Source organism: Chanodichthys erythropterus, chromosome 12 (assembly GCF_024489055.1).
Source record: "Chanodichthys erythropterus isolate Z2021 chromosome 12, ASM2448905v1, whole genome shotgun sequence".
Lineage (NCBI taxonomy): Eukaryota > Metazoa > Chordata > Actinopteri > Cypriniformes > Xenocyprididae > Chanodichthys > Chanodichthys erythropterus.
Genome location: NC_090232.1, coordinates 8,518,271 through 8,539,461, shown reverse-complemented (window position 1 = coordinate 8,539,461; position 21,191 = coordinate 8,518,271). Strand labels below are relative to the sequence as shown.

The 21,191-nt window shown below is 35.2% G+C and overlaps 2 protein-coding genes across 3 annotated transcripts in view; both read left to right on the top strand.

Moving 5' to 3' along the window:
• Positions 1-1,658: 1,658 nt before the first annotated feature.
• si:ch211-132g1.1 (T-cell surface antigen CD2) lies at positions 1,659-9,965 on the top strand. Of its 2 annotated transcripts, XR_010896684.1 has the most exons (6): positions 1,659-3,091; positions 4,553-4,849; positions 4,964-5,200; positions 6,989-7,141; positions 8,095-8,471; positions 8,601-9,965. XR_010896684.1 is itself a non-coding variant. In XM_067404274.1 (5 exons), the coding sequence occupies exons 1-5, from the start codon at positions 3,034-3,036 to the stop codon at positions 8,388-8,390; spliced, it is 1,041 nt and encodes a 346-aa protein (XP_067260375.1). In that variant the 5' UTR covers positions 1,661-3,033; the 3' UTR covers positions 8,391-9,964. The 2 variants fall into 2 exon arrangements, 1 of the variants encoding a protein (XP_067260375.1); XM_067404274.1 differs by having other exon boundaries at positions 1,661-3,091; positions 8,095-9,964.
• Positions 9,966-13,289: 3,324 nt separating this feature from the next.
• Positions 13,290-21,191, top strand: part of ptgfrnb (prostaglandin F2 receptor inhibitor b) — a 49,058-nt gene continuing 41,156 nt past the window's right edge. The window contains exons 1-3 of the mRNA XM_067404790.1: positions 13,290-13,534; positions 17,482-17,847; positions 20,672-21,079. Of these exons, the coding sequence (XP_067260891.1) occupies positions 13,492-13,534; positions 17,482-17,847; positions 20,672-21,079 (817 nt within the window). The 5' untranslated portion in view covers positions 13,290-13,491. The remainder of the gene's footprint in view (positions 13,535-17,481; positions 17,848-20,671; positions 21,080-21,191) is intronic.

Genomic DNA, 21,191 nt, shown 5'->3' with positions numbered 1-21,191 from the left:
TGTTTTAATTATACATTAGAATAATTAAAATGAATAATGGTAGTTATTAATCTCTTATTGGCCTGTTTAGCTTGAGCCATGGAACAGAGAAACAAGCCTTTAAAATTGATAAAAGAACACAAATTATACAGACACTCTATATTTAATCTTATTAGATGATTAGTTAATTCCATTTAATTGATTTACTTTAAATAAAACTTTTGCAATACATTTGTTAAAGTGTATTTTTAATGCATGTTTGGCCTGAGTTTTGTTGCATTTGCACTGCTCTGACCACTAGGGGTCACCGTGGAGACGGGTGTCAGATTGTTTCGAAGCCTCGAATCATTACGGCACATTTGATTCAGCTGCTTCAGTGTTTCATGAAGCATCAAGTCGATGACATCCCTTGGTGGGAGCTGTGGTGAATGATTGGTGGGGCCCGCTGAACACGATTTCATGACTCCACCCCAATGTCAAAACAATGCCATGAAGTGAAACGCACAGAATGATAGATTAGTAGATCACGTGACCATGGAAAATCTTTTGCAAAATCATTGCTGCAAAAAAATCTGTTGCAGAGATAATATAGGATCAAAATTTTTGCTTCTTTTACAGCTCTCAGATTTTGTAATTAATTATATCTTTATTTTTTGCACTACTTTTCTTTTGCAATTCTTTATTTTTTTGCTCAATACTTTATTTTTTTCTGCAAAACTTTATTTTCTTTTGCAAATATATGTGGCATGGATTTGACTCCACACTCTACCTCCTCCTAGAGCTTTAAAGCTACAATGACCAAAATTGGCTCAGACCTTCAGTGTGAAATAACTTGGAAAAACAAAAAACTTGAAATCAAAACTTGAAAAAAATCCCATAGACTTATACTGACAGAATGTTCAAAAGAACTAATAAATGTTCAGCTTCACTATGCTGAATAAACCGCTTTTGTGAAGAAATAGTTTCATTTGATGAATCGACTAAACAATACTTTTAATGTGTAGATTTCACCTTGATAATATTTTTTAAGAGAAGACAATGGGAAAGTTACAACAGGTAGGACTCATTTACGGCATTACCTCCAGCAAATGTGTAATATTTAATAAGGCATTGAGTAATGTTGAGTGATATTGTATATTGTCTAAAGAAAATAAAAAATATTGATGTTTTCTTTGGCTTTTTTTTACCAATTATATGGAGAAGACTTACAGAAAACTATTAAAGTCCTATTAAAGTGTAGTCAATAATTTTATCTCTTAAAACTCATCTTTGATTAAAAAAATGATATTGTGAAATAATATAATTGTGTGAAAATAATTTATTCATAAAATAGCTTGAATGTTGCCTACTTGCTTCATTTAGTATATGTGGAAATTATGCTGCCTTCATGTGCTCTCGGAATTATGAGTTTCCTATAGGTGAAAAATTGAACATGAATGCCCTTTCATGTCGAAACTTGAACGTGATAAGTTCATAATCATGACTTAGGAAGTGGGAATGATCAAATTTCCTGAAGCAAAGATGATTGATTTAAAACCATCATTAAAGACATGCAAATCTCTCTGTCATACAGTACAATGATACAATGAATCCAGGTCTTGGCAAAAGATGTAGCATAATAATGTTTGTTAATGTTGCTCATTGCTAATTGTATATTAGGGAGTCCCTGGGTTGAAAACATCTAATCTAAAACAGAATAGATACAGATCATTCACATGGCTTAAAGAGGACCTGTTGTGCTTTTTTCCATGTTTAACTCTCTTTAGTGTGTAATGTTGCTGTTTGAGCATGAAAAAAGGTCTGCAAAGTTCTAAAGCACAAAGTCACTCCAAAAGGAGTTATTAAGGGCACACTTTTTCCCTGAAATGACTCCATTGTAGTCTTGACTTTTTCTTCTAGGAACAAACACATCACAATATTCCTCATTTAAATAATTCCTGCCCAATGCATTTTGCAAAATAAAGGGGTGGGGCCTGGTTGAGTTAGTAAGGAGGGGCAGACAGGAAATGAAGCTCTAGCGCAAGTTCTGCCGGGAAGACTCAAGTGTTACGTCACTTATTAATTCAGATCTAACCAATCATTATCTAACACATGGAGTATAAAAGATTGGTACTTACACTTGTCTGAGTTCGCAGATGCTGACGCAAACTTTCACCTCCATCCTCCCTACCACCACCAGGATGGTCCCTGTCCATACTCCCCGGGGGTTGGCTACGCCCCTGCCTTCAGCTTCAGGCAGGAAATGCAAAGTCTCCAACCCTCAGGACGTGAGCTACGGACGGGGCCTACGCCAAAGATCATTAACCTTATATATTCTGCTTGCTGTTTCAGTGTTCCGTTATCTTGCCTCCCGAGTCTTTCTGGTAGAACTAAACAGATATGGGAAATATCATGTATTTTTCGATATTCAGGCATGAAACCATATTCTAAAAAAGCCTCAAGACTTTGTAAAAGGGCATAACAGGTCCTCTTTAATGCACATATCATTTCTATATTTGTATTTAGAACAAAATTAAGGTGTTTCAATAGAAAAGTTGCTCACAAGATGGCAGCATTGTATGCATTTAAATTGTCACACAATTATGTATTTAAGCCACCAGGTCACTGGTACAGACATGCAAACCATTTTTGGGTCGTGATCCACCAGTTGAGAACCACTGTCCTAGATCCAGTATAAGATAATGTGCAAAGCATCCAGAGAAAACCTTTCTATCTATTAATTATTTAAAAATATATAAATATATATTTACTTTAAATCAGTGCTTGACAGCTTTCTAGTCCGCAGGATCAAGATAAAAATAGCTGGCCAACATCTCAAAACATCAGATGCATTCTATATTTGTTAGACAGACAGAAACACCTGCTTCATACCGCAGCACATTAGATGACATTCTTCCACACCTGTGAAGCACCGAGTCAATTTCTGCACAACTGACATCTTCAGTTCATGATTCTGTCTGCATAACCGCCAACTCTCACAAACAGGAAATTCTTTCTGTTTCCTCCAGTTGATTGTGAAAAGGTTCTGGAACATTTGCTGTGTTCAGAAGAGCAATGAGCTGCCAACACAATCTGTTATTTTTACTCCTCTGTGGCTTCGCTGCACTCTCTGGTAGGTTGTGACTTCATTTTGTATATAAATGTTAGAAGTGGAAAAGCTGTTTTTATTATCTATTTTGTGTATATATATATATATATATATATATATATATATATATATATATATATATATATATATATATATATATATTTTAGTTGAGATCAAAAGTTACAATATGATTAAAAGATATTAAGAATAGTAATGCATATTAAAAAAAAGTTTCTCATGCATACTGCGTTATTTTATGTCAACTCAATATTATAAGTTACCATAAATCATGTTGTTTTGTCAGTTAACTTAATGTAGGAACATCTGAATTCACTTTTGCCACCATCAAAGAAATGCTAGTGAAGGCCATTTTTAAGTGTCAGATCAGTAAAATATCTCCTTAAGGCAATTAATGCAATAAATGCTACTATCTACTATCCTTTTCGGTCACTTTTAAATGCAAATTTAGTGATGTGTACTTGTAAACTACTGCAGTTTGTTCATGCGTCAATTTAATAGAAGAGACTCACAGAAAGTACAATATTTAGATATGCAGTCAAATTATAGGGAAGGCCAGTGTTATACTCTTAAAATTAAAGGTTCTTTATTGGCATTTATGGTTCTGTGAAACGTTCTTTGTAGTGGAAAAAGTAAGAAATAAGAAAATAAGAAAGAAATTCTCAAAAGTTCTTTTAAGAACTTTTGACTGAAAGATTTTTTGGGGACCCAACATTTTTTTGTTTTTCTTTCCTATCGCTGCTAAAGCTCTCTTTTGAAACATTTATTATTATAGTTATCTCACAGAGACCTCAACAGAATGTCTGTAACAAATGCCTATTTTATCAAGCACTTTTTTGTTGGTTTCAGACATTTATTTCAAAGTGGTCTTAAATTATAATAGTTTTTGTGAAGTTCCTGTATCATATTATTTTTGTATTATCAGTTGGATAAACAGGGAAACACAAAAGAAACACACATAAAAACTATAAAAAGATTATAACAAGTCACTGTATAACAAAGAAAAATCTTAACTCGGAACAGTTTTCTTCATAGATGTCAGGTCAGGTCATATATGTTGTAATTTTACACAACTTTAAGTTCTGTTGGCCAAAACAATGGTTTGGTATTTTAACGCTACATTTTTGCTGTTTTTAATAATAGGTTTACTGTTTAAATTATGGTTTAATAGGCTGTTTGTGACAACTTACCCCGTACAGTGTGACGACAGATCCTGTTGTTGTTATATTGAGTCAGTGTGTGTTAAATGAACTGTATAATTTTTTTAATGGTGGGAATAGAATATTGAACTGTGTTCAATAATTTTGTCTAAGGTTTGTGTCCAAACTAAAATTTATTTTAAAAAGAAACCCATACTGAGAATTATTCATTCTCCATTTTTACACTTTTTTGTCAAAGTGAACCACATATAAGCAGTTGAACCCTGTTGAGTTTTATTAAATACTAACATAATTTAATTTATTATAGTCTCAGTAAAGATATGTGAGAAAGAACTACTAGTGGAAACATCCTGCATCATAAAGCTGACATCAGAAAACAATGGGAAACCTGCTGAGATAAAATGGACCCATGACAGAAATGGCAAAATTCTTGCCTGGAGAGATGGGGATATCAAAACAAAAGTTAAAGGTGTTTCTAAGGAAGAAGATGGATCATTAAGAATTGAAAGTGTTAGTCTGAAGGACACAGGCACATATACTTACATCGTTTCTAGTTCTGATGGTACAGAGATTGGTAAAGGAAATTGGGAAATTAAAGTATATGGTAAGATGACAATATTTCTACCCTTCAAACACAACAAAAATAATAACAAAATAAGACAGTATATTTCTATAGTAGCTACAGTAGTAGAAAATAACCACCATGTTTCTGTTACAGAAAAGGCCCCTAAACCTGTTGTGAAGATTGAGAACTGCAACACCACCGCTACTCTCACCTGTAACACGGGAAACAGAAAAGATCTGACTGTATCCTGGTTTGAAGAAGACAAACCCATCCTGAAGGATAAAAACACACTGTTATTAACACCTACTCAATTACAGGGGAATAAACGGTACTCATGCGAGGCACGCAATCCTGTCAGCAAAGATAAAAGTGAGAGTATTCCAGTATCATGTAAGTTATTTTTATTTCACATGCTTTTCATTCCTGAATGTACCGATTGAATGTTATAATTAATTATTCAATCTTTATCTTTGTTAAAACTGCTCTTGTGTTGTCTCTAAGGAAACATAAAACAAAATCTAGCCCTTTTGGGGTTTTGAACAGACCTGAACTTAAATATTGATGTAAGAAAAAATTAAGATGTCCAGCTCTGGCAGCTCTGGCACTTTTCACAGTTTCACTTTTGCTTCATAAAGTTTATGCACTGGTTTTGTCTGTTTCCTGTTTTTTTCTGTTGACGTACAATTGTGAAACAACGACCGTAAAAACAACAGTACTTTTCAAGTGCGCATTGACTCAGCAGAATGATATTAAACTGTGTACTAACTGAAGAGAAGTTAAAAGTTTGGACACCCTGTTAAAAAGCTACTGTAATTAGGTATCGTAACTTTAGAATAACTTCCCTAGACTGAATTTGCTGAGAAAACTCAAAAATCCAAGTCACTTAATGTAGTTTCACATTTCAAGTTAAATATAGCTTAAAATTAAGGCAGCACAAACACTTACTTTTTAAAAAATTTAAACAAAATTTTTTCCCCCCAGTGTTCTTTATTCAATGTCAAAGTTAATCAAAACTATGAAATGACACAAGTTTAGGAATTATGTATTGATGAAAAAAAGTTAAGATAAAATAAACAGGAGAAACTTCTTCCTTTATGTTGATGTCAAAGGTGGTGTTAATTACTTTTCGCCCATGTCTATTAAACCTTTGACAAACTCATAGCTGCTGTTGCGCTGAGCCAGAGAGAGCAGTTTCGAACCACACAGTAGTTATTTCTATTTTACAAATATTCGTAATATCACAGAAGTACTGAGAGAAAAGTTTAAAGTTAGGATAAAAACACTGAGACAATAGCGATCAAAATAGAGCAAACCATCTTTTGAAACAAACTTAACTTTGAAATAATGGTTGTTTAAATTACATCTTATGCCACTAAGTGGCGACAAGTGACTGTTGTATATGTATTTGTCATTGAATCATTCATTCAAAAGATTTGTTCAAAAACACAGTTTCATCTTCATCCAATAATGAAACAAGTCATTATTAATGAGTTATTGAATTCATTCAAAATAATGTTTTTAATAATTTATTCAAATTAATGAAACATTTTTCCACCAATTAATATTTTGTCTAGTAAATTACATGTTATTTTGTTTAGTTTTAGGCCTATATTCAGAATCATCTGAAAATATCGATCTCTATTTGAAATCAAAATATCATGATTCTCATTTTATCCAGAATTGTGCGGCTCTAGTTGATTCCATTCAGACTCAGAGGTATTTAAATTTGCCAACATGCTTGACAATTCCTCCACTTTGCAAGCAACAAAACAATGCAAAGTATGAGAAAATATAACCCAGACTAAATTAAAAATGGTTCACTTGGTCCTGTATTAGGTCGTACTGTAGATTCCGGCCTTTTAAGCATAACTGAAGGAGGAACATGCATGCTGCACACTTGTTGATGCTTTTACTTCACTGTCCAATCCAAATCATCAAGCAGTGGACATTAAAATGAAACTAATCCTAAGCATTTAAATGGTAGTTTTCAGATCAAATCATTTCACGGTAATTAAGAGCAAATTCAGTAAAGTGTGTCCAAACATTTGACTCTCTCATGAAATAACACTGGATTGTACAGTATTACGCATCATGCAGTTTGTAGGGTTTAAAACAGATGTTTTTTAATGATCCATGTGTCTGTTAATTGATTTTATGACATCTGTTCCTGTCTTACAGGTGCTGGCCCAGGTCTTACTAAACTCTTTGGCTTTGATTTCTGGCTCATGGTGGGCATCCTAGCCGGCGGAGGAGCTCTTCTACTGCTGCTGATCTGTGTTCTCGTCATCTGTGCATGTCGAAGCTGTCATCAACGCACAAAGCGCATACAAGGTGAGCGACATCTTCATTGCCTCTAAAATAAATCAACGAGCATCTGTATTTTCAACAAAAGATCAAACTGAAGCTGTGTCGTTTTCCTTGTTGAGCTGAAAGATTTCTGCCACAATACGCAATGCCAAATATTAAATACAGTCATTAAAATAAAATTATACAATTTTGAACGAAACATATAATTCTTACCTTCTTTAAAAAACTGGCTATTCGTCATAATTAACCAGTTTAAAACAGGAACACAAAGCCTTTTACAACAGTTCTATTCTCATTTGTATTAGATTCAACATGAATAAAAAAAAGTTTAATGCTTAATATTTGTACTTTTTGAATATGTTAGGACACTGTATTGAAAACTACTGAGACATTTTCCAGATCTCTTTGTTTAGGCAGCACCAGACAGATCTAAAAAACAGATACAACCAAGCTCCGCTTAATATCCTGTATACAAACGTCTTTATGTGGTTTTCTGAGACATTCAGCACTAAAAAAAAAAAAAAAAACAGGTTTTCTAAGAATCCACACTTTCAAATTTGAGTAGAATAGCTTATCGGCAAATGTATCATATGTACTGTTTGCTAGTATGTATAATTAGCATTACTTGGTATTAATTTTAGAAAATTACTAGGATTAGATTAATAAGCGATCTGTTGGTTGCAGTGTTTACTTGGTTTCATGTTTTTAACAATTTCTTTATTTATGAAGATTAACTACAACAGGATTACACAGTCAATAAGTTGCTATTAGTAGTTGCTATATAATTTAGTAAATATTATGTAAATAATTATTCATCTCTGACATTGGTCATCGTGCTCTCTAAAAAATCCCCAGCAGTCCACTTCATATAACAGATCAGCTTTACCATCTAGTACAGTCTAGATCACAACATGCAACTTGTAAAAAAAAAAAAAAAAAAAAAAAATGTAAAATGTAAAATTGAAACTATCTTCCAGATGAAGAAGAGTTCAGGCTAGCAGATCTTACCCCAGCACCTACCGGTACAAACAGATCCAAACAGACCGCTAGGGGGCAACCAGCGCCCCCCATCCCACAAGAAGACCCCATGCCCTGCAACCCATCTCCGGAAACCCCACCTCGAACCCAAAATCAACCCAAAGCCCAGATCCGTGCTAGACCCCCACCACCGCCTCAGGACGACGATGAGGAAGATCCGCCTCCTTTACCTCGCCCGAGGAACAAACAGCACCGAACCAAGAGAAATCAAGAGCCGTACCGACCAATGGAATGAGATGCCTGAATGTTCACTGAAGGATAGTAATATGGGACTTTCTTAGAGTGATTTTTATTGACTTAAAGCCATATTTTGATGGTAAGGGTGTCATTAAAGAAATAGTTTTCTAAAAATGACAATTTCGATCATATACTCACCCTCATATTGTTTCAAACTATTAGCTATTAGCTATTATTACTAAACTATTATTTTCTTTTTTCATCTTAGGCAGAATGTCCAAGCTGTTCTTGTCCATATATAAGGAAAGTAGATGGTGATTTATAAGCTTACTATATAAAAAAACGATTGTGCGATATATAGTCTTCTGAAATCAATTTATGTCATGATTTACAATGCAAAATATTGACTTTTTTTGTTAGCAATTAACAAAATTGAATCTTCCAAACCATGTTTTGTCTTACCTTAAATCATTATAAATATATATTTTTTTTTCTCTTTATTTAGATTAAAACTAAAAAACATTTTAGAGTTTTTGGAATTTCACGTAAACTGCATACTTTCAACATTCGTCTGTGTGTGTTTACGTCAAATCCATAAATAAAGGAAAGAATGTTTAATATATATACTAACCAAAAAGAGTTTGCAAGCAAAAAGAGAAAGCTACAGTACCAGTAATAAAACAAGAATCAACATAGTTTGCATAGCATCCATTTGCTGTGCACTAAGTTCATAAAACAATGTGTATGTTGATAGGTGTAATACATCTCTTAACCAGTGATTTCTTTGGTCTATTTGCCTATAAATAGTCTTGCCAAGTAGCTTCCACCATTATCTGATATGAATAGCATTTATTAAAATAATTAAAATAATTGATTTCAGTAGGTCAAAACAACAGTGGGATATAAGCTACTTACCTGCTCATATGACAGTTTCTTGGGATTTTCCGTCTGTCTTATGTTACTTGGGAGAGTTTTGATGAGCTTTGCACTGAAAATGTGATCATCTGTAGACAACATGTCCAAACATGACCAAAACAATGTTCCTCCGCAAGTAGTTTTATACTTCAACCACTAGAGGGCCAAAAGTTAGAGAGATTTAGAGAGTGGCGGAGAAAATTATAAATGAAAAACAACTTCAAATTTCAGTTTGTTTGTAAGGTGAGTGTGAGTAAATGATGGCAGAATTTTTATTTTTATATGAATTATTCCTTTCAAGGTAATTTCACCCATGTTTTTATTTGTCGCTTTAAAAGTCTAATACAAAAGAGGTACTGAACATTATACTAACTCCTGTTACTGTGGATGCGTCATGTTTGTATTTATTATCTAGACAGTTATGTGATCGTTACGGTTGTGATAATTACGGTTATGTGATCTCAACATGGTTTTGAGAGAGAACCATACTTAGGTACAATTAACCAGATTTTTTCAGCTAATCTTCATATCATTCTTAGGAGTAAAACTTACTTAGTGCAAAACAAAAGTGTATAGTTTGTCTATGAGCTGGTTGGTGCGTGATGTGTGATAAAACATTTTATTTTATATAGTAATTATTGTATTTTGTGTGTGTGTGTTTTGTGAGACCATAAAAGAGGAAAATAAATGCATTTATATATTTAAGTGCAGTTTTCAGTTCCTTATTTTGCATTATTTTTGCTTTAAGGTCTCAGAATGTAGATACAATAGAAACTGGTAAATATAGTCTTCTGACAATGCTATGACAATTGCAACGAATTCATGGTGCAAATGCAAAGTATGCTTCTGTAATGCAAAACACGTTTCATTTCTTGTGCTCTGTGGTGACGTTTTCACACTTAAAATCTACTCATCTAACCAGCATGTGAAGGCCTCAGGGATGTGGTTAACTGCATCTCATTTCACCCACAGTCTTGTCAGCTTTTTTTCTATTGTTTGCTGTTTTCCTGTGCGTGGGAGATGATATGGTGTCTGAAGATGAAGACTGCACAAGGCACTTAATGCAGGAGTTCAAGACAATACATCAACTTATTTCCCTATATATTTTTTTAAAGATTATTAATCCCAGTCACATAATGAATATTACTCATAGCTTGTTCAAAAATAGTAAAAAGTAATAATGCAGGAGAAAAATATTAATTTTGGGGCCTGCAGTCATGTGGTAAACAGATTTTTTTTTTTTTTTTTTTTTTGTTAAAAAAAACATTTTGTTCATTTAGCACTTAACACAAATATATTTAAGTGACATGCATGCATAAATATTCCATACACATTTAGAAAAATTGTATTACGTTTCTATGTCAGCATCCTATTGTGTTATGATAAATGTGCAAACCATGGTTTAGTATGTAATGAGTCAAATGTAAGTAAAAATGCCAGTCTGAGTGAGGTTGGAAAAAAATGTTGCAAAAGAATTTGAAACTTTCAACTTTTTCCGTCGTGCAAAAAAAGCAAGTTATTAATAAATATAAGAAGTAATAATTAAATTTTAGGAAATAAGTGAGCTAGATGCGTTTACACAATGTAGACAAAAAGGTTTTGAAAATTTGTTTTTCAAAAATGTCTGAATGGATGGAATGCATTAAAATTGAATGTGTAATTAATAAATGAAACATACTCGGTTCTGTTTCACAGTATTTAGACTAGGCGGGTTCAGTTTGTTGATGCACACCATGACACTTTTTCCAGGTAATCATCATCATAAGATCTTTTTTTCCGCGGGCATAATAAATCGAGAAGTGCGTGCTAATCTTGGTTTTGGTCAGAAATTTGTCATCATGGAAATAAGAAACACTTTAATCTCATTTGCATGAGATTAAAACGCCTGTAATGAAGTCACAAAGCACATTATGTGTGACCTTTTTTTTTTTTTCAGGTAAATATGTGAAACTGACATCAAAAAATGAAAAACAATGGAATGGAAATAGAGAAAAAAAATTATAAGATTGTGGCATAGATTTTTGATGAAAACAAGTTCACAGTAAAGGCTCCCCATCTCTAACATTTTCTATTCTAAATGTGGGTGTTTCCTGTTTTAGGTTGTCCACACAGGAAGTGGCTAAAATAAGTTTATCGCCATATTTGACATCAGAAGCACAAACACGAAACTGTTGGGGACAGCTATTGAAGTAACTTTGTATGCATCAAGGTTAAGTGTCTGCATGCTTTACTGTGTGCAGCACTTGCATTCCTAGTAGTTATTAAACAGATAAACTGAGAAATGCCAACCACTGAGTGTTGCAAATGGCTTTTAATCTTTAAAGACTATACTCTTGCCTTACAATCAGCATTTTATGCTGCATTCTTGAACAAAACACAGTAGTCCATTTTGATTTTAGAAGCAGAAGAAAATACAGAATCGATTAACCTTTTATTCTCAGTTCTCTCTGAACTGAAACCGCACTGACCTGAACCCTGATAGCAGCAAATTAACACTGATTCTTACTAATAAAGGTGCACCACAAACTCCAATGACCAAGCATTCTCAAAATTGCAGTGTAATAATCAAAGCTTATATGCTAAATGAATGAACCCTTCCATTAGCAGGTATATAGGCTATTGGTGCGGTGCAATGACCCTGAGCTGACAACCAGAATGTTGCTGATTTGAGCCCAACAAGAAGTGAACCATAATCAAGAAGTGAGTGTACTCCAGGTTAATCTGGTAGAGTTCCCATGAAGGTTACTGAAAGTCACATATAGGAAGTGTGTCTACTGAATGTCTGTAGATTTCTCAACACTAGATGGCATACAAGGCTTATACGCCTCTGATTTGCTGTGCTGAGAGAATAATAACTCAATTTAAAAGTCATTTTTTACAAAACGGATTATAGTTATGACTGCAGAATGGAGTTGAAACTCATCTATCTATCTGTCTGATTGGGTATACAAGTAAGAATACAAGATTTTACATATGCATTCATATTTTGCTGTCAAAAACATCTTACACTAATCTATATGGAGGTTTGGTGGTTTTAACTGATTGAACTGCTGGTTAAGATGGTTAGCAGTGGGGTCTCTCAGGCTCAGCAGCTTCTTTCTTTCTTTCTTTCTTTCTTTTTTACCTATCTATCTATCTATCTATCTATCTATCTATCTATCTATCTATCTATCTATCTATCTATCTATCTATCTATCTATCTATCTATCTATCTATCTATCTATCTGTCTGTCTGTCTGTCTGTCTATCTATCTGTTTGTCTGTCTGTCTATCTATCTATCTATCTATCTGTCTGTCTGTCTGTCTGTCTGTCTGTCTGTCTATCTATCTATCTATCTATCTATCTATCTATCTATCTGTCTGTCTGTCTGTCTGTCTGTCTGTCTGTCTATCTATCTATCTGTTTGTCTGTCTATCTATCTATCTATCTATCTATCTATCTATCTATCTATCTATCTATCTATCTATCTATCTATCTGTCTGTCTATCTATCTGTTTGTCTATCTATCTATCTATCTATCTATCTATCTACCTGTCTGTCTATCTATCTATCTATCTATCTATCTATCTATCTATCTATCTATCTATCTATCTATCTATCTATCTGTCTGTTTGTCTGTTTGTCTGTTTGTCTGTCTATCTATCTATCTATCTATCTATCTATCTATCTATCTATCTATCTATCTATCTATCTATCTATCTATCTGTCTATGTGTCTGTCTGTTTATCTATCTATCTATCTATCTATCTATCTATCTATCTATCTATCTATCTATCTATCTATCTATCTATCTATCTATCTATCTATCTATCTATCTATCTATCTATCTATCTATCTATCTATCTATCTATCTGTCTGTCTGTTTGTATGTCTGTCTGTCGATCTGCCTGCCCACTGTCGTTTATCTATTCGTCTCTCTATCTACGAGAGAGAGAGAGAGAGAGAGAGAGAGAGAGAGAGAGAGAGAGAGAGAGACGTTCCTCCAGTCTCGTTGGGAATCCCGCTTCACTTCCGTCATTCGGCTGTTAAACCTCCACGAGCGTGAATCAATCACGGGCGCGTGCGCGCGCGGTAGAAGAGTCCAGTCAGTCATCTCACGTTCGCGCACAAACTGCGATCCTGACGTCATCACAGCGAGGGTCTCCTGATCATCGCAGGTGAATCCCGAACCTGTCCGTCTTTCCTGCAGTCTGTCTTCAGCTCATATCAGGAATAAAGCGTTGGACCGCGCGTCTCCAGCGACATGGGAAAAACGCGAGCTCTGATCCTGCTGTTCGCCGCTGTCGGTGAGTTTCCTGCGGGAACAAATCAACTACAAATGTAGCAAACAAATGACAAACCCTCAGCGTACAGCTGTTGTTTTGACAGGTATTCCTGTCAAGGTAAATAGTTAGAAACTGTAAATGTGTTTTATCAGGTGACTGAACGTGGTGACATCTGAATTAGCTCCTTTTATAAATGTCAGTTTGATTTAATATGAAACTCATTACATTAGGTTAGTGATTTTAAGAGTCATGTTAGGTAGTGAATTCACTACACATACATTTCTTTCCACATAATTAGATCTAATTAAACCTCTCTTAATCATTATAAAATTGTTCTGCTGCCTATTTCTTACTAGATTTACATTGTCGAAATGTAAGTATAACTCAAAGGTAGTATATCAAATTCATTTATATATATAGGCTACTGTAAAAACAGTGATATTGTGAAATATTACTACAATTTAAAATAACTGTTTTCTATTTGAATATATTTCACAAAGTAATTTATTCCTGTGATGCAAAGCTGAATTTTCAGCATCGTTACTCCAGTCTTCAGTGTCACATGATCCTTCAGAAATCATTCTAATATGCTGATCTGCTGCTCAAGAAACATTTAACGTGTTTAACATTTAAAGTTAAAAAGAACCGTGTTTATCTGAAATCTACTTTTTTGTAACATTATAAATGTCTTTACTGCCACTGCCATACTACTTTTGATTGATTTAATGCATCCTTGCTGAATAAAAGTATTCATTTCTTTAATTTCTTTTCAAAAAAATAAAAATAAAAATTCTTACTGACCCCAAACTTTTGAACGGTAGTGTATAATGCTACAGAAGCTTTGTATTTCTGATAAATGCTGTTCTTTTGAACTTTCTATTCATCAAGGAATCCTGAAAAAAAAGTACACAACTGTTTTCAACATTGAAAATAATCATAAATGTTTATTGAGCAGCAGATCAGCATATTAGAATGATTTCTGAAGGATCATGTGACACTGAAGACTGGAGTAACGATGCTGAAAATTCAGCTTTGCATCACAGGAATAAATTACTTTGTCAAATATATTTAAATAGTACACGGTTATTTTAAATTGTAATAATATTTCACAATTTTTACTGTATTTTTAATTAAATAAATGTAGCCTTGGTGAGCAGACGAAACTTCTTTTAAAAACATTAAAAATCTTAGTGGTTCCAAACTTTTGGACTGTACTGTATATATAATATTTGCATATTAATTTGAATTGAAAAGAGTTTCATGTAATAGATAAAATCATTGTAAGTTCCTCAAAGAACTTCTTACTCTGTAGTTCTGTAGAAAACCTGGGGTTTAAATAAACCAGAATACAAAACACTAATCTGAAGAGCCTGTAACGAAACACCAAGAACTTTTTAATCTTCAGAGAGCCATAATCACGAACACTGCACAGACAAAACTGTCTGTTTTTGAAAATAGATTTGAAAAAACTGCAAAGAACCCTTGAAGGACAGTTAGTTTTTACGCGGACAAAGCCAAAGAGAAAAGAAGGGCAACAGCATCTACTTCTGTTGCTTTGCATGTTACATGAGACCTAAATAAACCTCTTATTATAGAAATGATCTGTCTTGATTTCTTACCGGTTTTAGATTTACATGGTGAACATGTAGTGTATAAATTGCATGCATTTGCATAAGCACATATTCTCATGTGCACCTGTGCATGTAAACAAACCTCAAACTCAAAAAAAAATTTTTTTTACTTCAAATAGGGTATATATCACCTCTACTCTTCTTCTTCTTCTTCTTGCTGTTGTGTATTAATTTATACTATGGAAAGGTCACTTAAGCACAGCTGTATTGACTTCAAAGCTGAAAATTAAGAATTTGTGATATCCTCATGCTGACAAGAATCCCAATGGACGTTTAATAAGCACAAAGGAGAATAATGTATATGGTGAAAATAACAATGTTTTACAAACACACAATTCTCCTGTGTCTTCCCGTTTGTTTTCCCAGAGTTTTGAAGTTTCTCAGTAGGTGCCTTCAGCTGAAAGCATGCCAGGCTGTGTTACAGGAGCTTTCCTGTAAGAAAAGAATATTTTAGGATAGTCTTTTTTCATTTAGTGTCATTTGCAAGTCTAGTGGGGTGAGAGAGTGACAGAGTTATCATTAGCATGGTGCTTCATTTGCATTTGGGGTCTTTTAATGAAGTGCCATCATGTGCTTTGAAGCCAGTCCTCATAATCCCATTGTAAAGTGCCATATGCCAAACTATAGTCAGGACTTGTGTGCTTATGAAACTCAGAAATCAGGTTAAATATGCAGATGTCATAATGAAGTTAGATTATATGTTATTAATGATGCTTCCTCAGTTACACATGCACTGAAAAAAATGGTATCCTAAATACATCAAAATAACTCAAGTCAAAAATATTATTTACTTTTTTTTTTTTTTTTTTTTTTTTGGTATTTATAATTAATGGGTTCAATCAGATAGAAATCATAATAAAAGGGTTTGACCCAATGTTCATTTACATTTCTCCAGTCAAAAGTTTTGAATGATTATAAACAAATGATTTTGAAAGATGTCTCTTATGCTTACCAAGGCTATATTTATTTGATCAAAAATACAGTAAAAATAGTAATATTGTGAACTATTATTAGAAAATATTTCAAGATTGTATGCTGATCTGCTAAAAGCCTGTCTGAATGAACTGGCTTAATTCAAGCCAAACATATTTAATATAGCTAAATCACCTAAATACATGAAAGGTGCCCAAGAATGCTTTTTCACAAGATGTAATATAAGTCTAAGGTGTGTCCTGAATGTGTCTGTGAAGTTTCAGCTCAAAATACCCCATAGATTTTTTTAAATTATTTTTTTTTTAACTGCCTACTTTGGGGCATCATTAACTATACACTGATTTTGGCAGCGCCGCCCCTTTAAATGGCGTGCTCCCTGCCACACGAGCTCTCGACTATATTACAGTGCATTTACAAAGTTCACACAGCTAATATAATCCTCAAATGGATCTTTACAAGATGTTCGTCATGCATGCTGTATGCATGCTTCGAATTATGTGAGTGAAGTATTTGTTTTGATGTTTACGTTTGATTCCGTATGAGTTTGAGGCTATGCTCTGTGGCTAACGGCTAATTCTACACTGTTGGAGAGATTTATAAAGAAGTTGTGTTTATGCATTAAACAGACTGCACGTGTTTAAAAATGAAAATAGCGACGGCTCTTGTCTCCGTGAATACAGTAAGAAACGATGGTAACTTTAACCACATTTAACAGTACATTAGCAAAATGCTAATGAAACATTTAGAAAGATAATTTACAAATATCACTAAAAATATCATGATATCATGGATCATGTCAGTTATTGTTGCTCCATCTGCCATTTTTTGCTGTTGCTCTTGCTGGCTTACCTTGTCTGTGCACAGATCCAGACGTTAATACTGCCTTTCCTTGTCTAATGCCTTGAACATGGGCTGACATATGCAAATATTGGGGTCATACATATTAATGATCCCGACTGTTACGTAACAGTCGGTGTTATGTTGAGATCCGCATGTTTTCCGGAAGTCTTTTAAACAAATGAGATTTATATAAGAAGGAGGAAGCAATGGGGTTTGAAACTCAATGTATGTCTTTTCCATGTACTGAACTCTTTTTATTTAACTATGCCGATATAAATTCAATTTTTGATTCTAGGACACCTTTAATTTATACCAACAAAACTAGTGGAATGGGTTCAATCAAGTAGAAATTGCTCTTTTAGGAAACAATTGCAGGTTACCACTTTTTACAGTGTAGATTAAATCATAATAAATCACAATGAAAGTCCCATCTGCGGCTGGTTGTTTCACTTGGAAATATGCATTAATTAAATGATCTTCCAACACCACTTCATGGTGACATAATTGAAAGTAAATATGATATAAAGAGCAATCAATAAACTCTGTTGTGTTTGTGTTTTAAAGGCTTATGCCACTGCAGGTCGGTGACGGTGTCTCAGGGCCCTTTGCTCCGGGTCGAGGGCCAGCCGCTGTCTATTCGCTGTAATGTATCGGACTACGAGGGCCCCATGGAGCAGGACTTCGATTGGACGATAACGCGAGGAACAGAATCCATCAAAGTGATCTCAACATTGGATGAAAAATTTTCAGATCGCTCTTTTCAGGACCGCATAAGGAGCGGCGACATTAGTGTTTCACGACTAGCGGACTACGCAGTGGAACTGAGAATTCAAGAGGCTCGAGTTAGTGACAGCGCCACCTATCGCTGCAGTACTCCAAGCACAGATTCGGTTATACGTGGAAACTATGATGCAGATGTCCAGCTGCAAGGTGAGTATGTGCAACCATCATATGGCATGTAAATTATGTTTTAAATGGTTTTAAAACTCATCTGGCATAAAATATTGCAGTGCAAATACATAATGAATTAGAAAAGGAGGTTTCATAATATGCTGATTACACTCTTGAGATAAAAGGACAAAAATGTACTATTCCAAAATTGTAGCAAATACAAACACACATTTAAAAGATCATTATTAATAAGAGTTGCAATGCATTAATTGCTGTTTTGTTTGATGTGTTCAAAACCACTTTTGCAGTATAAACTGTTCTGTTCTTTTTGTCTGTGGACTAGCAAGCAGCTCTGAATGCCAGCAGCTTTCATTATGCAAAATATACTGGGTTAATGATATTATCATTATCTTTGGTTCATGAGCACTGACTGAACATGTTGAAAATTAGTGTAATCACTGTAGATTTGTGTAAGAACCCACAGGACATGTAAAACATCTTAATTGTTTCTCCTGACAGCAATGGGATTAAATGCAAATGGAGATTTTTCAGATGTTTCTCCTGAGAAAAAGAGTCCAGCAATCTCAAAACTGTGCTCAGATTGCAACCTGAAGTCAGAGATCCCAATATCTAATCGAACAAACATTAACTTAATATTGAAAATATATATTTTTTAAGATGTATGCTGATACACTAAAAGTCTGTCTAATGATGCTGACTTCATGTATCCACTCCTTGTTACAGCATTTCAGAGGTCTGTTGGGTTTGTCTTCTTATTTCCTTTCTCAGCGGGACAAACTGTAGATAAGCAGCGTTCCTGGGTTGCACACAAGCTGATGAACACTAGTACTCACTCTAACTACCTACTGTCAGGTGCTGCGTTCCCTCCTGTCCGCTTGTTTGAGGAGTAACACGCTAACTGTAGCAGGTGGAGAGTTCTGGCAGACTCCATCAGCACCAGCAGAGCATTCACAAGAACTGGCTGATTTAGACAAGCTCAGATCTGTGGGATCCTCCCTGATAACCTTATCCATCCATCCATCCATCCATCCATCCATCCATCCATCCATCCATCCATCCACTTGTCTATCTACCTATCCATCTGTCCATCCATCTATCCGTCTCTAACATCCATCCATCTAATTTTGTCCATCCATCCATCCATCCATCCATCCATCCATCCATCCATCCATCCATCCATCCATCCATCCATCCATCCATCCATCCATCCATCCGCTTGTCTATCTACCTATCCATCTGTCCATCCATCTATCCATCTCTCTAACATCCATCCATCTACTTTTGTCCATCCATCCATCCATCCATCCATCCATCCATCCATCCATCCATCCATCCACTTGTCTATCTACCTATCCATCTGTCCATCCATCCATCCGACTCTCTGACATCCATCCATCTACTTTTGACTATCTATCTATCCATCTGTCCATCATCCATCCATCCATTCATCCATCCACTTGTCTAAATATCTATTCATTTGTCCGTCCATCTGTCCGTCCATCTATCCATCCATTTGTCTGTCTGTCCATTATCCATACATCCATCCATTCGTCCATCTGTCTGTCTGTCCATCCATCCATCCATCCATCCATCCATTTGTGTCTGTTCATCATCCATCCATCCATCCATCCATCCATTTGTGTCTGTTCATCATCCATCCATCCATTTGTCTGTCTGTCTGTCCATCCATCCATCCATCCGTCCGTCCGTCTCTCTAACATCCATCCATCCACTTGTCTATATATCCATCTGTCCATTATCCATCCATTTGTCCATCCATCCATCCATTCATCCATTCACTTGTCTATCTATTCATTTGTCCGCCCGTTCATCTGTCTGTCCGTCCATCTATCCAGCCATTTGTCTGTCTGTCCATCATCCATCCATCCTTCCATCCATCCATTTGTCTGTCCATCGTCCGTCTGTCTGTCTGTCTGTCTGTCTGTCCATCCATCCATCCATCCATCCATCCATCCATCCATCCATCCATCCATCCATCCATCCATCTGTCTTTCCACCCACCCATCCATCCATCTGTCCGTCCGTCCATCCATCCATCTATCCGTCCATCCGTCTGTCCATCCATCCACCTGTATGCACTTACAATGGAAGACTATGAGAGAAAAAATACACACTGTTTTGAAACATGAGACTAGTATACTAACAAGTATACTAGATGCATACAATAATAATTATAGATTCTGCAAAGTTATTTTTGTGTGTTGATCATTTTGCATTCCAGTCTCTACCTTTCTAAGCAGTTGGTTTTGGGACAGCAATTCATTTTTAATTGTGGTATAGCCAGTAAATCATTGTGTGGAAGGAGTTAACTTATTGTTTTCTTGCAGAACATTGATTACATCTGTTTTCACATGATTGGTTAAACTTGTTGGTCTGGTTCTGTCACAGGTGAACGATGTTCATGTGGTTAGACCTTGCAGACACAAAGTCGGTTTTGATTGTGTCAGACTAACAATGAATCTTTACAGAAATGTTCTGTGTTTTGTTTCATTATTATGTGTGTCTATATATAAGCTTAGTTCAATGGTTGAATGAAGTGTACAATGACATTTCCTGCTGTATTATTACTGTAATTCATTGATAGTAAGGTGTGTTAAAGCAAACACAGTTTCCCTACATGCCTTTTTTTTTACTTATTTATGTCCATGTCATTCAAACCAGTTATAAATACTGGTTGCATTTGACTTAGAATTTAACTGGATTTTTTCCCAGACTTTAATTGCTTATAATGTTTTGAAACTTTGTTTCATGTAAAATTAAAAAGAGCAAAGACCTGATAATACCTCTGCCTTCTCTAAAAGTTTTATCTCTTCTATTTCAGTTGTTCCTAACAGTCTTATTGTGGCACCCGACACCCCAAACCCTGTCGTTCCCGAGGGAGGATCCATTAGACTCCTGTGCAACGTCTCCCGCAACTTCATCGAAGGAATTTACCTGTCTTTAACCTGGTCAGTCAAGAAGGGCTCGTCTCTACTAGAAGACCTGCTGACCTTTGGCCCAGATTTGAGTATGACGGTTGGCAACAACTTCACATGGCGCTACACAGATGGCGGGATGCGTCTAGAAATGGGAAACGGAGTCTCGCACAATCTAGTGCTCTCCAGAGCGATGCCGGAAGATCAAGGGATGTACGTGTGCTCGGCCAGACTGTGGACGAGAGAGCAGGGAGTCTGGAACCGGATTCAGGAGAAGACAATGGAGATGGGCGAAGTGACTGTCATTCCAACAGGTTAGTTACTTTCTGCAACAGAAGAGGTGCAACAACATGATTAACATAGACTGTAGCACAAGAGAATAAAGCCACAACACAATGCAATTAATTCAGTTGAAATATTTGTAAA